The following is a 15499-nucleotide window of genomic DNA, read 5'->3' on the forward strand; positions in this document are numbered from 1 at the left end:
CATTGGTCAATATAGCTTTTATTTCAGCAAATCATACATACACTGTAAAAAATGCATCTGTTATCATAACCTTGAAACACCATCAGAGCTGTGATGACAGTGTGTGATTGGTTGAGAGTGGCTACAGTGTCTGAGGTCATCAAAATGATTTGCGTGTCATCACACTCATGAAACAACAGCACACTTTAAGACTGGCATGGTCTCCAGTTCTTAAAGTGAATTGAAATTCCACGTTAAAAGGAATGAAGGGAGCAAAAAAATTAAACAAAAAAACACCTATCGGACAGTTAGATGGCACTTTTCAGGTCTTAACATGGAATTTCAACAGATTGAAAATGAAGCCCGAAGGCAGATTAATAATTGAAAATTAACATAGGAGCTCAGCTAATCCCAGGTCTGCATAAACAGTCACAGGACTCGTCAAGAATACACAAATCTGGGATCAGTTTTCAACCCTGACAGATATACACGATAAGTAGTTAGAGCAGATCAGGTACAAATCAAGCCTTTTAAACAAAGTAAAAGCAAAACACTGTAAGATGATCATCTTTTTTTTTTTTCATATAAAGCCGTCTAAACCAAAGCTTCCTCTAGCCAGTGTACTAATATATAAAACATCTTCAAATCCAGCAGAATCTAAGTGTTTTTTTATGCCTTAACTGTTAAGTATATCTGTGCTTCTCTACATTCTAGCTATCCTATGTAACAAACCAAAAGATCTGGATTATGGCCTATGTAACACCACCGTAAGAGAGACCCAAAACACAAGCCATACCAAAACCCAAGTAGTATCCGAGCTTGACAGTAAAGCCACTCTTATGCGGTGTAATGACGAGCTTAAGTCAGCCCAGTAAGCATGCTTCTTCTCACACTATCACCACCATCTGTCCTTACCGGAAAAAGGCACACCTCACCCCTTTATCCCCCGCCAGACTGCATGGCTCTGTGGTTTTATTACCGTGTGCTCAAAACACGTAAAATTTAAAACATCAACTCCACTTCTGAGCCGTAATGAGGTTATCTCTGAGCTCACTGACTGTATTAAAGGTCAGTAAACATTGTTTTTTTTTGTTTTTTTTGATCACACAGACTTGTGGCTCAAACGGTTCATAACTATGCAAGTGCAGTTTCATCTGTACACGCTTGAGGGAAATTTCAGCCCCTCAAGCTCTATTATGTTTTGAGTTCCACAAAGGTTTAGCTTCAGACTGAAACAACATCACGCAGTATTAGACATGCCACGACAAATCTGTTTCATGTTCTGGATTCATCCAACAATGGATTAGAAAAATAGATAATAATATTTACCCCCCCCTAACACCACCGGCCAAGCAGTAATTCGTCTTTCCTCGTTGCTGAGCCTTTGAGATGATTTGACTTGATTTGTGTCTCTGTGAAAACAGCTAGCATGTCGGTTCTGATTGTTATCCAACTCACACTGTTTTTTTTTTGTTGTTTTTTTTTGCCTTAATTCTCCTAATGAAGCATGTCTAACTCTTATCTTGTTTTTCCACACAGTTACAGTCACGATTACAAATCAAGATCAAAAGAAACCTAAAGAGTGCAATATTCTCTTATCTACATCATCAACATCCCACCTATACACAGGAACATTTGATAAGGAGTAAAGGGTGGGGGGAGTAGAGGAAGAGGATGAAGGAATGAAGAAGGGTAAATCTCTTTAACATTGCGCCTCAGGCATCAACAGACTCAGGCATCAGAGTGCTGCACAAGGACAGGACAACACTAGAAGACATGGACTGTCCAATGAAGGGAGGGGTCTTTGCACACGTGACCAAATCCAAAGCACTGGATTGGTTGTCGATAAAGTCCTTGTCATGTTCTCTGGTTGGCTGACACACAAGTGAACAAGTGCCAATAACCATATTTTATACTTAGAGAGGAAGAGAAATCATAAACGTTTGCCAGGAATTGTTTTTTTTTCTTTACTTATGAACAAACAATACACAGAGAGTAGTCCATAGGCTGTTAGTACGATTAAGTATCTGCCTGGGGAGTCACCTAGAAACGTGCAGTTTGACCAAACAAACAGTTTTCTCTTTTTTCTTTTTTTTCTTTTTCTTTTTTTTGGGGGGAAATTACGACAGATATTCGTCGTTGTCGTCGTCGTAATCCTCATCTCCGTCGTCCTCGTCATCCATTCCGGCCTGCTCGTCGAGGACGAAGGAGTCTTCGTCGTCATCGGTGAACAGCGAGTCTCCGCTGCCGAGGTCTCCAGAAGACTCCAAAATCACGCCTAGGAACGGAGAACAAACCAAATCTTACAATTAAAGGAGTTGAATTGGGAAACAGTCAGTAGATAGTTATATTAGATGATTTATACCACTTTCATGTCTGCTCAGTCAATATTAGCCAGTTAGTTTAGACAAGTGGGCTACCTCTGGCTCTGAAAAGTGAAGCCAATGTGGAAGTGCCTTAAACTTGTATTCTTTCTAACAGCCAGCAGGGGGCGACTCCTCTGGTCAAATGGAAGTCTGATTGTATAGAAGTCTATGAGAAAATGAACCTACTTCTCACTTGATTGATTACCTCAGTAAACATTGTAAACACGAGTTTATGGTCTCAATCGCTAGTTTCAAGTCTTCTTCAATACAGCATGATGTTCATTTAGTAAATTATGGTCCCATTTAGAGTCAAATAGACCATAAAGCAGGGGATGCTTTAGGGCGGGGCTACATTGTGATTGACAGGTCGCTACCACGGCGTTGTCCGTGTTTTCTTCTTACAACTTTAACCCTTTCACAGTGTGTTTTCAGTTCATGAAAGTCGATTATAACCTTTTTGGTCACCTGAAAATGTCTTATCAGCATTCAGCTATACTAAGCGCCACCCTCTTGTGTCAGTTCTGGTTGCAAATAACAAAGCTGGTGAAAGCCAAAATGCAGAACTCAAGGCTTCAAAACAGCAGTCCACACACCAATGAGTAACGTCACGGTGACTACGTCCACTTCTTATATACAGTGTATGGTTTAGACCAAGAATAGAGCACATACATCATGTTAAACCACAAATTGTAATTTTTTTTACACACATAAGCAAACAAGAAACCTTCGCTGAGAGTCAGGTTTCCTGTTTCCTAAGATAAACTAACTGGCTGCTGGCGATAGCTTCAAATTGATCGGACAGATATGAGAGTGGTATCAATCTTGTCATCTAAGTCTTGGCAAGCAGGCGGATAAATCTAAAAAAATGTCAATCTATTCCTATTACAGCTTCATGTTGCAAATACATTGTGGTAAGTGACAGATTTCATGCAACACAAAAAAAGGAAATTGTGTGTTGACACACACCTATGAATACTTTCCTCCATGATGCATTTAATGCAAACCAATACAATGTCTTTGTTCTCTTACACAGAAACATGACACTCTACTCTCCTCAGAGTTTTGCCTACCGCAGTTTGCAGGGCCATGGGTGCGTGAGCTGGCCACTTCGTTGCCATAGCGATCGACACACCAGCACTGGCCGCTGCTGCTGTGACACTGGTGAGACCTGTAGTAACCTTCCTCATCGCAGGATGGCAGGTACTGACCTATACATACAAGCCGAAACACATAGACGCACACAATGAATTATTAGGGTAACACACTGTGTTGGTATATGTGTGTGTGTGTGTGTGTGTGTGTGTCTCACCAAGCAGTTTCTTCCCTGCTTGCTTTTTGTTGATACTGGACAGCTCTGCTTTACAAGGGGAATCTGAAAAGGGGAGACAGAGAGACGCTGGTAATAAACTGCAGAAGTCGGCTTTTCTGTGAATGTGTCTGTTTGAGTGAACTTTGCTTCCTTTGTGTGCTTTTTGCTTCTGTCGTGATGTTTGTTATCCTGCTGTCTTTGCTTTCACAAATGCAGCTCCGGTGACTCATCTGTAAATACTGTTTCTTTATGATAAAAAAAAACTTATTTTCATCATTTGTCTCATACAATGGCATTCTAATGCAATGCAATGTATTGTGTTATACAGAGCACAGTAATGTGTTCTGTACATATCAAGGACGAATATACCAATTCTGATTGAATGGAAGGTTTCTATTATTTCTCTGTCTGTAAAAGTTAGTTTAGACGTTAGAGAAAAGTTCTGGTCTATCACAACTGATGACCATGGGGATAACTTTTTTTTATGTGAATCAACTTCCCAGTATGAACACTTGAATAGCCCGTATTTAAATCATTAGGTCCTAAAAGTTGTAAAATGCACTAATAGCCGAATCCAGAGTTATTTACTTTTGCATGTGAGTACATGGAGACACCGTACCTGTGTACCTCTGGAAGCACGTGCACCACTCAGAGCTGGTTATAACTTTGTCGGCGTGCGTATCGCAGGATTTGAAGAATGCGTCAGAGCACGGCTCGTTCCTGTCCAGATAGAGGCTCTTGATCTCCGATTGGTCCAGCTGGATGTCAAAGTTTGTGTCCAGTCGGGAGAACATCCAGCCCAGGGGGTCCTTACAGATAGGTGAAGCCCCGATCTCGAACTCTGCGGGTTAAAAATGAGAGAGTGTCAGTGTAACAATGACGGCGATAACGCAGGAAGAAATGTTGTGTTTTCCCGTTCCTCTACTTTTCCAACGCCACGTGACTCACTGTTCTTCTCAGGCTTCGGGATCTTGACTCTCTTGTGGTTGCCGTTCTCATGCAGCACTCTGAACCAGTCTCTCAGACGACTCACCACCTCCTTCAGGTCCGACTCGCTGCACACTGAGGAACAACGACACTAATGATTAATGGTGATAAAAGGATGCTTTATTGTCCCCCTACTCCCTTAAGGCGATAAGAAGTCAGGGTCAGCTATAACACTTGTAGGGATTCAGTGTCACTTTTATCAGGGCAGAAGGGCTTTCGCTTGTCAGAAAGGAGCTTGGACACCCTGGAAGACTTTTTTTAATTAGGGAGAATTTACTGTTTCTCCTGCAAAGTATCCTAGCTTGCAGTGTGCAGTCATGCGCGCAGAGCTGTGTACCTTTCTTCTCTGCAGAGCTCTGTTCAGGCTGAGAGGGGCAGGGACACATGCCAGAACACTTCACAGCGATCTTCTTTCCTGTGATGCATGCCTGGTAGTCTAACTTACACTGAGCGGGAGCGGCAGAGACAGAGACAGATGGGACGAGACAGAAGAGGAAGTAAAATCAGGATGTGTGTCTCATCAAGAGGAAATGAAAGAATATGCGCTCTTCTATGGGAGCGAGAGATAGTGTGTGCGGTAGGGTACCTTGGTGGAGTAGGAGTGGCCGTCAGTCCCACAAACTGGAGCGGGGTGAACCACAGGGCAGGGTTTGCACTTTGACCCCGGACTCTGGTACAAACTGGCATCTTTAAAACTAGAGAGGAGATTCAAAAGACTTATTTTACACACACACACAAAAAATCTGACTGTATGCATTAGGGCTGGTACGATTCACCTATCTCTCGATTCGATACTATCCCGATACTTGAGAGCCGATTCGATATGTATTGCGATTTTTAAGCATTGCTTTTCTGCAAGTATTGCGATTCGATATTACGATTTATTGCGATTTTTGTTAACTTTTTTAACACTAGAGTCTAGACCATGGGAAAAAGTTGAATCATACATTTCTAGGGACTTTTAATTTGAAAAATATCTAAATTAATACATTAAAATCTCAGATTTTCAGCATGTATATAGTCAGAGATGTCCTGCAGTCAAATATATCAGTCATTGTCAGGCATTATTTATTAAATTTTTTCCAGCAACCCAAAAATCAAAGAATATATACATTTCCCTCACAAATTAGTGGGATTTTCTTTTTAATATATAAGGGACATGTAATGTTTATACTTCAGGTGAATATAATCCAATCTTTCTTATGTCCATGCATATGAGAATATGTCAAATGACGCATCATTTGACATTATCTCCATCACAATGCACTCCTTACGTCCCCTGCTTTATCCAGAACTAATGTTTTCTAAGCATTTTTGCATCCGCGATGTATTTTCTTGTTCTTACATCAATTTTCAGAAAATGAGACAAGGATTAGGATTTATGGTTGATTATTTTATGATTTGCTGGCACTGTGCGGTGGTAATTGTGTTGTTGCTAAGAATGGGAAATGAGGTCAGTATGGCGCTACTGTCCTCTGTCCAGTCTGCAGTGTTCCAGACAGACACACACACACATACACAAAGCCCATTCATATCACTTGGCAGGACTTTGTGTCCGTTGTAAGGCAGTGCCAGTGCTGGGGTAATTGGACTAAACAGCAATGTCGCACAACAGTCACAAGAGAGCCGGGCAACCAGCGGACCAGCTGGAAAAACAGAAAGCCAGCCACCCCTCTGGTGTTGTTGCTTATCATGCTGCATGAATAAGTGAGCGGGAAAAGAGAGAAATGAGATGGGAAGTAATAACGAGATTTGATTTGCTGCTAATCCACTGCCATTCGTGTTTTAATTCGGGCACGTTTGAATGCAAATTTGAGGGACAGCTTTGAAACTTAGGCCTGTATTAAGGCCCTGACACACCAAGCCAACGGTCGTCCGTCGGACAGTCTGGGGCCGTCGGTGAACGTCTGTCTGCCTAGTTTTAGCGGTGTGTCCCACAATGACGGCTCTAGTGTGCCCATGCCTGACGCTTTTCAGCCGATTCAGCATGTTGAATGCAGACGGTGAGAGAAATCACTCTGATTGGCTGTTCAGTTTAAGCGAATCAGAGCACGAGAAAAGAAACGGAAGTGAAGAAAGGAAGCCAATGAGTAAAGTCAAGAGGAAAAACACAGAAGGCTCTTATCAATTTTCATCTTCATCTCATCTGATCATTCCAATACACAGATATTTTCACTGCGACATGGCCATCTGGAAGGAAACTAAGTGGTGAGTGAGAGTGGTGTGAAAATAGTCGGCTAACGCCACTTTGTTTCATGTGCGCATCCTAACAACGGCTTGTTTCTCCGCAGTCCTCGGTCTTCCGATTTCCCTTTTTTGAATGACTAATACAGACTACCGCGACCTGCTGGTGTGGAGAGTTATTTCATCTAATGCAGGCGCAGAACAGATGTGTTAACTGGCCGTCGGCTGTTGTCTTTGCAGTGTGTTCAAATGCAACCTTTTGGCCAAGACAAAGGCGACGTGAGGCGACGCAACAGTCGGGCTTCATCACTGCTAGTTCTTTAATGTCGGATTGGTGTGTCTTGGCCTTTAAAAGAGCAAGTGTGTGTGTGTGGTGTGTGTGTTATTACCTAACTCTCCTCTGGCTGACACAAGAAGCAGTCTTATAATCCTCAGCCACGCACACCTTGTGGCGACTGCATTTGATCTTAAGACAGGGGTCTTTGGCTGGATCAAGGCCTGGAAAAAACACAAAACAGAGATATAGAATAAGTGCTCTTTTCAGTGTGTGTATTATATGTATTGTTTATGTCTGTGCAACCAAACAACAGCCTCTCTATCTAAAGAGCTTCCTAGAAAGATTAAGCCTATGAGCATTAACAGAGAGAAAACCTTCCAAGATTACATTTTCCTTTTGTTCTTTGAAATCCTGGATCAATGATTCCTAGTTAAAACATGTACCTCCTTTTTATTTTTGCAGATGCAGACCTTTTTATTATGCAGATCCAAGCTGTGTGGATAGGTGTTAGAGATCTCTGTGTGTGTAATTCTAGCCACCATCTATTCACTTACTGGCAATGTCTCTCTCACGCTGAACTGAAAGCCATAATACCATTAAGTATCCTTAAAGCTAAAAACAGATGGAACTGGTAATAGAGGCTACTTCTGACCTTACATCAGCCCTGCACTGAGTGTCAGTCTGTCGAGTGTGTTCTCTTGCTGAGATCCTCAAACTGATCTGGTATCTGATCTCGCAGCTGAGGGCCAGATCTGGCTTCGAGAGCTGATTTTAGATCAGAGTCTCAGGCTGATCCTTGTGGTAAAGAGCAGGAGACGAGCTAGCCGTTTCTGACCGCTCGTCAGCCTTCAGCGTGGCACCTATGGCGCAGGATCTGAGGCCCTCAGCTGATCTCAGAACAGTCTGTGAATGACCTCTGCTCTAAAGAACCTTACTGTAATCCCTGAGCAGCTTTGGCAGATTATCCTGCCTCCATCCTCCAACGCAGCATCTAATGCTATTGTTTCCCTGACATGTCTGTGTGTGTGGATGTGTGGATGTGTGTGTGTGTGTGTGTGTGTGTTTGAGGATAAAGCGAGAGTGAATGTGTTCATGTCCTGGTGTGGCTGGATGAGTGTATGAGCTTATCGTTGTCTGTAATACAATGGGAAATGAGGTGATCAAAGAATAGGAAATCATCCTTTTTTCTTTTTTTTTTACAGTAGATGTTAGTTACATAAATCAACCGGTTGATGTTGTGAAAAGAATTGAGGATAGCTTGGAAATAACACACTCACATATATACACCAATAGGTACAAGTAACATGATGGTTTAAGGAAGGTCAATCTAATGCAGGGCAATCAGTGCTGTAATGACAGATGCCTCCATCGAGGTTGTGTTTTTTGCTCCCAAATGTTTGTCTATTAGTTAGTTAGCTAGTTAGGAGGATATTTCAACAACTACCAAACACGTTTCAAATAGGATATTTTGTGGAAAATTAGGCCATGCACTAAGCAACAAGTGACTTTTTTTTTTTTTTCAAGGGACTAGCGTGATGCTAATAACTCCTGAACCAAAATCCAAATCAGCAAGGGCAGCTTTTTCTTTCTGCTAATTACATTTTCCTCATTGCGTCCATTTTATTAAGTCTTCATGTTACATATTTGGGTGACCCTGAATAAATGTAATTTGCTCCTATCATGGACTGTTTATAAAGCTGGATGACATGACAGCTCCCGAAAAGTGAAGCCAAAACATCTCGATCGTCCCCTGGTGGCTGGCTGCAGTATAGGTCATAAGTCCCGCCCCCCTTCATGTTAGCGGATGGTATATGAGCCAAACGAAAAAGTCAAAGTACACGTTACAATAAGTTTCCCAAAGATGGTTTCTGTCATATTAGGTAGTTATTATCACACTGATGGGTGTTCAAGTCTTAATTTTTCTGATAACTTTGGTTTTAGTTAGTTATTTGATGCTATAAAAAGGGGCGAGACGTCATGATTGACAGCTGTGATTGACAGCTGCTCTGAGTGATGTAGTCGCGAGGCTGGAGGCTCAAAGATTGTACGAGAGAGGGGATGTAACTTTAACTTTCCATAACCGTCACCAGTCTGCATAATAGAACGAGTCAATTTGATCATAACTGTAGTTATAGAGATATTACGGTTAGTTGTTGTGTCTTTCTAGGAAAAAACAGCTACCCCGGTGCTAACGTAGCAGCTGGGTGGCTCATGCTAACAAGCTGTTGCCGTGCACAGCTCGTGATTGGCTTGGGTGGGACCTAGCCCCCCGATCAATACCCAGCCCCTCGATCACTAATGCACAGTCTCTGGCTCCAAGTGATGTCAAAATCTCAAGATGGCAGCTCCTGTATCCGGAATATTTTGGCTTCACATTTGTACAGTGGGAGGAAGTAGATACACGTCGTCCATCTATATTCACACTATGGTCTATGGTTCCTATAATTGGCTGCCAAATTCTTGCCAGCATGACCTATGACCCTGACATAAACTGCCATACATCTTCAGTAGTAGTGCAATTGTAACTAAATCCAAGTCATCATGCACATACTGACTTTGAGCAATCAGCATTTTACCAATTGGTGCCGTTATAGTACCATAATAGATTTAAGAAGCCATAGCTCAGTGCCAATAAGTGTGACTCCTTCTTAATTTTATGTAAGCATTCTCCGAAAACACCTCCAAACATCCATATGCAGATTAAACATTTAATTTAACACTTTCTCTAAGATTAAATCTAAGATTTATTTTTTTTAGCTGCGGGAGAAGTATTGCTGTAGTTCTGTTTGTCCTCTCTGTAGTGTTTTTAAGTTTTATCACAAAGCCAACAGCACAAGCACTCGAGGTTCTCTTCCTCACACCCACCTTGATCGAAGGGCTTGGATGGAGTCCATGTTCCAGGCTCCTGAAACAGGGTTAACAAATAAACAAAAATCATGAAAATAAAATATTGTTCAAATGACATCTAGAGTAAAAAATACATGACAAATATTAAGCAGTCATACAAACCTCCACTTCCTTTAGGAGAAAGCATTACAGAGAGGGAATAAGGAATTCATTTTGATTAGGTTTTTTTCTTTTTGAGTGGAAACTTTGCATAATGAAATAAACTGATGGAAATCTGGGACACCAACACACCATCATGTACAAACACATGGAGCATGCAAATTATTTACTCGAGATAATGTTGATGTTATGATGCATAAAAAGAAGCCCGTGTGTCTTTGTGTGTATGTGCTGCTTATAATGACCTTATTATGACCTCATGGAATTGTGTTTATATAACATATGTGGCAAATCATTAACAATAGAACAGGCTGAACAGTTTAAAGATGCAAAAGGAATATAAACTTGTATTTCTAATTGGTACAATATAAAATTAGAAAAAGACATTGGGCAATTGGTGCAATAAGACATTACAAGAAGAAGACATAGGACAAATGGACGGTGTTAAAACATACAGATGTTAGGACAAGTACAGTACACTACAACAGTTTATATTAAACTGGGAGATTGAGTTTGGCTTGTGTTTGTGATGTGACATGTGAGATTAGGTGAGGTACGTAACGAGGATGGCTACTGGCTAATGAGTAATGACAAAGAAAAGAGGGAAAGAGACAAGGTAGGGAGAATAACGAATAATGATAAGTAGTAATAGAGAGGCGAAGTCCCTCCCCTTCCGGGGCAATGGGTCTCGCTTGTTCTTTCGCTTCCCGGCTGATGGAAAGACCAGGAGTCGCTGGATAAAACACATCAGGTAAGATAAGGTTTTATTTGTGCGTGGAACACAGCTAAGTTGGCTAGCTAGCTAGTGTTGGTGACATATATTGTGCGAGACGAGAGATGACAAACCTACGACAAACTGCGACTTTCTTGACTTTCTTCAAATTACATTTTAAATTGACAAACATATGTGTGATTCAAGGCACAATTAAATAATAATAATAATTATCGTCAATAATGATGAAAATGGAGGATGTGGGTGATTTTTTAAAATATTTGAATATATATATTTTTAATATAAAGGTGTTCTGGTTAAGGTCAGGAAAAATGAAATTTGAAGTCGAAAAAAAAGAAACCATTTCAAGTTAAGGGAAGGCATGAGGCTTTCAGTGGAGTGAAATTGGGGCCATCTGATTTATGATTAGCCAGACAAATTTGCGTTGCAGAGCAGAGAATACATAAATATGCATGTTTGTAATATGCATCTGATTAACATAAAAAACACCTTTAAAAGTCACATTTTTTAACGGTCAATTAAGCTTTGAGCTTTGCCACATTGCAGTTACATAATGGACCTTAAATATAAAATCCACTCAAAAACACTTCCTGGGAAAATGTAATGCTGAAGAAGTTAAGGGGGATACTTAAAGACATTTTTTTCTCATATGTTCTGTATATAAATAAACTACTGCATTGTTAAATAAAACATTAATCATATTAATAATGTTATTTCCTACATAACAAAATGTTTTTACTCTTTCCCAAAATGGTTTGAAAATGAACTATTAAGTGGATGTGTTTCAACAGTCTAAATAGGGATTGCATGGAGGTGAGTGATTTGCCTGCTTTTAATAGAAGGACAAGGAGGAGACACACCCAGGGGTGCTGGCTCATGATGCAAATGTAAAAGGAGCTTAAGAAATAGTGAGCTGGGTGCCTTTTTACTTCAGAGATCTCATTCTCTGGTTTACTCTCCTTCTCCTTCTCTGGGGCATTCGTTCAAACCCAATGCTGCACTGTGTTCGCTCTCACTTTGTCACAATGAGTGACTCATTCAAGTCTATCTGTATATGCCAGAACAAATAGGAAGGGAGGGAAATAGGGGAGAAAAAGCACATCTTATCAGCATAAATCCCACAGTGTGGCCGTGCATAAGAGTGTCTTATCCGACCAATTAAAGCCCTGTATTGTTTATACGCACATTTCAATGTTGTGCAAATCTCCACCAATAGCATGTTTCAAATTCAATTAAAAAGTGAAATTCAGACCTGTCACCTATAACAATACTGAGTGAGAGTGCTGTCCCAACACTCATCATTCTTCTGCCTTGTCTTTGTTATATATTTTCTGCAAATAGCATTTACCATGGAGATGGATGGTATAGACAGGGAGGCCATAGTAACATCAATTATAAAGCAGTTATCAATAATGATGCAGTAGGAAACTAAAGAGCAGTGCAGCTAAATGCTTTAGAAAAGGCCCTTGTTTCACTTTTGTACATCAAAATGTATCTAAATTCATTATTGTACTGTAGATCCATTAAAAACATAATACAGTGACAGCTGCTGCACTTGTACTGGAGTAGTAATGTTGACAGGTTTCAGCACCTGCAAGGAAACAAGTGAGTGTGGGAGTTTGGGTGGGTTATAAAGGGTGAGTGGTTGAGAGGAGTTCTCGGTGAGTGAATAGGTGTGAAGTCTTTGGTATAAATGTTGGAGCAAATGTTGCACGGATTTTAGTCTGTAATGTATTCCCCAGGTTTTCTGGCTTGAAAAGTTAGCAACACATAATGTAAGAAAGGTTCGGTGCAGGACTTCATTGTAGTTTTGCAATGTTAACAGTTTTTTTTTTAACAGGCTGTATGTCTTTCTTCAGGAAGCTAAAATACGTTTACACCTTAGACTTGTCAGCCACGCTTGTTTCCTGTAAGTCACCCCTACTGCAGTTTGCAAACATTAACTGTTGTTACCCCTCATCCTACCAACCTATATAACATACAACAACTACTGACTGGGGTCCCAAGAATAAACTACTGTTAGAAACAACCATTATAGCAAAATGTTAACGTATTTCTTTTCAAAACATTATTAGTTGTGTAATTAATGTCCTCTGAAGAAAAAAAGACCATATTATTATTTTAGGAAAGTTACAGTTAATTTGCATAATGTCTAAAATGAAAATAGACAGAGCAAATGAGGAAATCTGTGTCCTCTGCATCTGTGTCTGTCTCTTTCAAAATGACTCACAGAGTGCCCCTACCACCCTTATGGTGTATGTGTGATTCTATTTGATGAATGATCGATTTGATCTGATTCTATTTGATCTATTTTTACTGCACAGGCTGCAATCGGGCGCTTCTGACTGGGGTCCCCCAGGACCCCAAAACATTGGTCTGTTTAAAAAGCACTAATTAAAACAGAAACAGAAAACAATGAAATTAAGTCATTAGGAACAAATTGATTGACAAAGTCATGAAAAATTGCAATGATAAAGCACTATCTAGTCGGTCGCTATTCTCGACCCTGTCGGTTACTAGACCCAATCGCTATTCGCGACCCAGTTGGTCACTCAACCCAGTCAGTCGCTGAACTCATTCCAGTCAGTTGCTATACTAGACCCAGTTGGTTGCTTGCTTGACCCAGTCGCTCGACCCAGTGGATAGCTATACCTGACCCAGTGGGTCGCTATACTCGACCCAGTCGGTCACTCGCTTCTCGATCCAGTCAGTTGCTGTTCTCGACCCAGTGGGTCGCTATACTCGACACAGTCGGTAGGTCGCTGTTCTCTCAAGTTTGACCCACAGGCGCAGTTTGCGTTAGTTCAATGGGCTCACTGAACCCCCTAGAAATGCATCCATATTTTTTTATAATAACGTAGAACTAATAATTTATTGTGATGATGAATAATATCAACCTTGTTGTGTCTTCTTATTGACAGAATAAGAAACCAACAAGATAAGAAGATAGATTTGTGTTATTTTCATTTACCTATAGCCTAATAACATCGGACACTCTCTGTCCACACACCGTTAAATATGCACTTCTGTTACGCCATGTGAACAAACCATGTACCTATCAGCTGTGCGGTATAGATCAGACTAGAGACGTAGCCACTTAAGAGATGGGTGAGTAGTAGGCTACTTGCTCTCTTCCGACGTTTGTGTTTTTTAAACAGAAAACACAAGTTTTATTTACTCAGAATGACAAACAATACAGCCAACAGTAGCCTAAGTAAACTTTCAGGCTCCTGGAAATCTCCCTGCAGCCAGCTGTCACCTTATTCAGGTGTTTGTAGTAAAATGAGGAAGTTATTGTATCAGATTACTCCTCATTTCAACTTCACCAACCAGCCGTTCCTCATCCGTTGGAAATAAGGAATAAATAGAAACAGGGCATCTGAAAAAAGTTCAACTCATAACTTCGCGCCGCGCAGTGCTTCGTCGCTGTTCGTCGGACAGTTAGTTCATTCTAATAGAAAACAATGTAATCAAACGGATTGTCACTGACGCTTGCTTGCATCACATTCTGTTTGGAGGGTGAAATAATGTAGGCTACACACATCCCAATACATTAGACATCTCTGCGTTGTACACATTACATTCCCTCTAGATTATTTTTGTGAACCCCCAACCTTAAAGATCAAACTGCGCCTATGGCTAGACCCAGTCGGTCGCTATTCTCGACCAAGTCGCTCGCTCGACCCAGTCGATCGCTCGCTCGACCCAGTCAGTTGGTCACTCTATCCAGTCGCTCGCTCGCTCTATCCAGTTGGTCGCTATACTGTACAAGAACTACTGACTGACCAATAATAAACTACTGTAAGGAACAACCACCACAGCAAAATGTTAACTTATTTCTTTTCATAACATTATTACTTATAATAATGTCATCTGAAGAAAAATAAACAGATTGTTATTATTTTAAGTAACAGTTATTTACATATTGTGTAAAATAAAAATTAGACGGAGCAGATTTATTGTACCATTGTTACTTTACATATTTTCTGCATATAGCATTTACCATGGAGATGGATGGTATAATTATATACCATTATGTTATACTTATACGTTGACACTGTTTGCCACAAGAACATAGTTATTTTTCAAAAAGCAGGACTTTCACCATTAGTAAGTGTACCTCAGTCTCACTTCCTTGGCTCTATAAGGTGAAAAGGGTCAACTCTTGCTTTTTCTCCGCTGTAATTAATTTCTCCTTCTCGTCCTTCATAGCTGGCCCTTTCTGACCCTCTGCATCTTCACTACTTCATTATTCATTGTATCACGTCTCCCTTTTCACCTTCCACTTCTATAAAGGTCCACGTTACATTATAGGAGAAAATTCAACAGTGGCGAGTGGCTCTCTCGGTCTCTTTTGTTGAGAATTACGCACACAGTACATGGCATACTAGAAACTGGCATACTGAAAGCTTAGCAAAGATAAAGCCAAATAGAGAGGTACTCTTGTTTCTGTTCCCCTCTAGCACTGCAGACCATCGAGACCGAATAATGAGAACATTGCATTATGGGGGCCAGGCCCTCTAGACCAGTCAAGACAACAAAAGTGCTCGCGGTCTGATTCCTTAATGGAATCAACAGACGCACACACACGGAAATACACGGAAACCCACACATATGCACGTCCACACGCACGCATAAACGAATAAACTTATCACCAC

General features: G+C 40.7%; 1 protein-coding gene and 1 long non-coding RNA gene across 3 annotated transcripts in view; one reads left to right on the plus strand and one right to left on the minus strand.

Moving 5' to 3' along the window:
• spock3 (SPARC (osteonectin), cwcv and kazal like domains proteoglycan 3) overlaps positions 1–15499 on the minus strand; it is a 21877-nt gene continuing 6378 nt past the window's right edge. Inside the window, exons 3-12 of one of the 2 annotated variants that reach the window (XM_037764406.1) lie at positions 10112–10120; positions 9968–10007; positions 7215–7323; positions 5228–5336; positions 4979–5087; positions 4603–4716; positions 4274–4495; positions 3655–3717; positions 3416–3553; positions 1–2257 (exon numbers count right to left, since the gene is read on the minus strand). In XM_037764406.1, coding sequence (XP_037620334.1) covers positions 2100–2257; positions 3416–3553; positions 3655–3717; positions 4274–4495; positions 4603–4716; positions 4979–5087; positions 5228–5336; positions 7215–7323; positions 9968–10007; positions 10112–10120 — 1071 coding nt within the window. In that variant the 3' untranslated portion in view covers positions 1–2099. The remainder of the gene's footprint in view (positions 2258–3415; positions 3554–3654; positions 3718–4273; positions 4496–4602; positions 4717–4978; positions 5088–5227; positions 5337–7214; positions 7324–9967; positions 10008–10111; positions 10121–15499) is intronic. The other variant, XM_037764407.1, reaches the window with a different exon arrangement.
• Positions 10787–15499, plus strand: part of LOC119485101 — a 24521-nt gene continuing 19808 nt past the window's right edge. Inside the window, exon 1 of the long non-coding RNA XR_005206186.1 lies at positions 10787–10915. This is a non-coding gene — a long non-coding RNA (uncharacterized LOC119485101). The remainder of the gene's footprint in view (positions 10916–15499) is intronic.

This window comes from Sebastes umbrosus, chromosome 3, assembly GCF_015220745.1.
Source record: "Sebastes umbrosus isolate fSebUmb1 chromosome 3, fSebUmb1.pri, whole genome shotgun sequence".
Taxonomy (NCBI): domain Eukaryota; kingdom Metazoa; phylum Chordata; class Actinopteri; order Perciformes; family Sebastidae; genus Sebastes; species Sebastes umbrosus.